The sequence below is a fragment of the Penaeus chinensis genome, chromosome 8 (genome assembly GCF_019202785.1).
Source record: "Penaeus chinensis breed Huanghai No. 1 chromosome 8, ASM1920278v2, whole genome shotgun sequence".
NCBI lineage: Eukaryota > Metazoa > Arthropoda > Malacostraca > Decapoda > Penaeidae > Penaeus > Penaeus chinensis.
This window is the reverse complement of record NC_061826.1, coordinates 1,284,725-1,287,224: the sequence shown is the minus strand read 5'-3', so window position 1 is coordinate 1,287,224 and position 2,500 is coordinate 1,284,725. Positions and strand designations below refer to the sequence as shown.

General features: G+C 41.4%; 1 protein-coding gene across 5 annotated transcripts in view; it reads right to left on the bottom strand.

Annotated features, from left to right (window-relative positions):
• Nucleotides 1-2,500, bottom strand: part of LOC125028167 (single-stranded DNA-binding protein 3-like) — a 159,283-nt gene that overhangs the window by 922 nt on the left and 155,861 nt on the right. For all 5 annotated transcript variants that reach the window (XM_047617548.1, XM_047617547.1, XM_047617549.1 and 2 more), the window contains one exon: nucleotides 1-1,352. This exon is cut by the window's left edge and continues 922 nt beyond it. Coding sequence is in view for 4 of the 5 variants with exons in the window: in XM_047617547.1 (XP_047473503.1) it covers nucleotides 1,242-1,352 (111 nt within the window). In the remaining variant the exon portion in view is untranslated. The remainder of the gene's footprint in view (nucleotides 1,353-2,500) is intronic.

Sequence of the window (2,500 nt, the reverse complement as noted above, 5' to 3'; positions counted from 1 at the left end):
GTCTAGAAGAAAGATAAAGAGATAGATTTGGACATGACAAATAATAAATTATTCCTACATCTACGACACTTGGATAGATCTGTACAGAATAGAGACAGGTCATGACTTCCAGTCCAGTAGGTAAGCTAACACAAAGTAGTCTGAATAAAAGACTTCCCATCTGATATTACATGAGTTGGGCCTGAGGCCAGAACAGTCTGAGTAATACTAGTGAGAACAGACATTGCTGTCTTTTGCACATGTGGAGGGCAGATCACGTGCCAAGGTCCCAAAGGTCCCAGGCTGGGGGATTTGTACATGAGTGCCGAGCCCTGTATGAGTGGGGAACCAGCTGACTCTGGGCCCTCACCCTGGGGTCGGAAGGGGCACGTCCCGGGCCATCCCAGGAGCACGTCCGAGGGCGATGTTGGTGGTAGTGAGGGGGGACTGCTGGTGCCTGGGACTGGGGTTCTCTCAGAGAAGACTGTGGCACTCCTACAAGGGTCCAGCCAGGAGACGGGGCAGCGCTGGTTGACCGGTTGAGGCGTCCGGACACCACCCGTGAGCAATGACGGTCTATGAAAATATCTACATCTCCATCCTACCCTCGGCTGCCCGAGTCTCCTGACTCTGCTGCTCAGGTTATGGTTCTTGGGTTTTAAATGAGCGAAATTGAGAAAACATATTAAATAATATTAATAGTAATTTTGTTTCCTACAAGATTCACATAGAAAGCACAATGAATGACACAACAGACTTATCATCAAACAGCAGAAATCAGAGCCATCTTTTCACTTCTCTTTTAAATAGTTTATGCAAGAAGTCATACATGAAGTCATTTCCTTATAGTGCTTATCCTGCCTTTCCAGACTTTGTAAGGTAAATCACTAGTGTTTCTAATCACATTATATCAAACTCCACTGTAGGATAGCACTCCATCACTGGAGTTCTGCGTTTTGATTCACTTGATGAGAACTGTGTTGAGGGCTGAGATGCCAGTTCCTCAAGAGTTTGTGAGGACCCATTGTCCCATCGTCACTCCACCGCACACAGAATCACATCACCATTAGTGTGGCAAACTGTCAATGTGCAGACACTGTTGCCACGTTTCTGCACTCACACTTAGCCCTCTTTACCAAGCTTTGACACATCCTCAGCAGCTGGGGAGGAGGGGGAGGTCAACCCCATTGCCATGTCACAGGTTCTGTAGGGAGCCGAGAGAGCTAGTTCATAGGGTAAAGTGGGGATGGGAGGGGGTCACGTCACGGCATAAAGTAGTCTGGATGATCTGGTGGAACGTCCTTTTCAAATCGTTTTGCTTCTTCTTGCATACTCTCCTTGATCTTTAGTATGGCAGCTGACTCATTTTGGTCCTGCAATAAGAGAGGTAGAGATATTCATCAATATAATAAGGCAAATGCTTACCAAAATTATACTGTACATCTTAAAGAAAAAGGGAATCTTTTTTTATCTATCAACACACAATTTGAATAGTACTCAACAAAAAAAAGTAAACCAACACAAACACATTGAAAAGAGTGATGATAAAACACTGGTTAGTTCTCACAAAATTATAAACAAAAGAAGCTCAAAGCCAGACCCTTGACCAAAGGCTTTACCATGTAGGTGTGGCAAAGTATTTCTTTTCCGTTGTATAGGTGGCACATAAAATCCACTTTGCAATCTTGCATAATAACAGCATAAGACATAAGTGTGTGGCATGTGAAGTCTACATTTACGCAGAACTTTACAGAGGTACATGAGAGAAACACTCAGAGAGGCAATCAATGGTGTGCTGAGAACCAAGTGGCTCAGGTTTCTAGGGTCTTGTCAGGAAATTTTCTATTTTTTCTTTTCTTTCTTCCTTCTTTATTGTGGCCAAATGTCTGCATTAAGAAAAAGTCTGCAGACTAGTGTTTTGCTCCACATGTCATGCTTTTTTTACTTTCTTTCATATTTCAACTGACAGTATCAATGAAAAAAAATACCAAAAAAGCAAAACATTTCAAAAATAAAAAAATAAAAAATATAAAAATTAAAAACAAAAGAGAGACAGAGAGAAAAATATGAATATCAATATGACCCTTTTACACCTGACTAGACCCCTTGTCTAAGTGGTAAGATCAGCCATTGCCAGTTATCAGCATGGCTATAGTGCTGTTTTCCCTTAATTCAACATCAAAGAAAACAAGCCTTATCACAAAATAGCCAAGGCTCACAATAGGTGATCCTGCCAGTTAGTGAGAGCAAAGAAGTTATTACATCTACACAGATCAGTGGGACAGGCCCCCACATTACCTGGGTGGCCATCTCTTGTCTGCCAGGGAACATCTCCTCCACACATAAACCTCTCTCTTGTAACCAACACACTCTAGTGTCTCCAAAACTAATGAAAAACTATTCTTTGAATTTTTACAAACAAAAATAAAAATATTGACCAAAAAAAGGAGATAAACTATATAAAAAAAATATATATATAGACCACTGACGTGACTTTCTTAAATTCTACTCGACACGAATA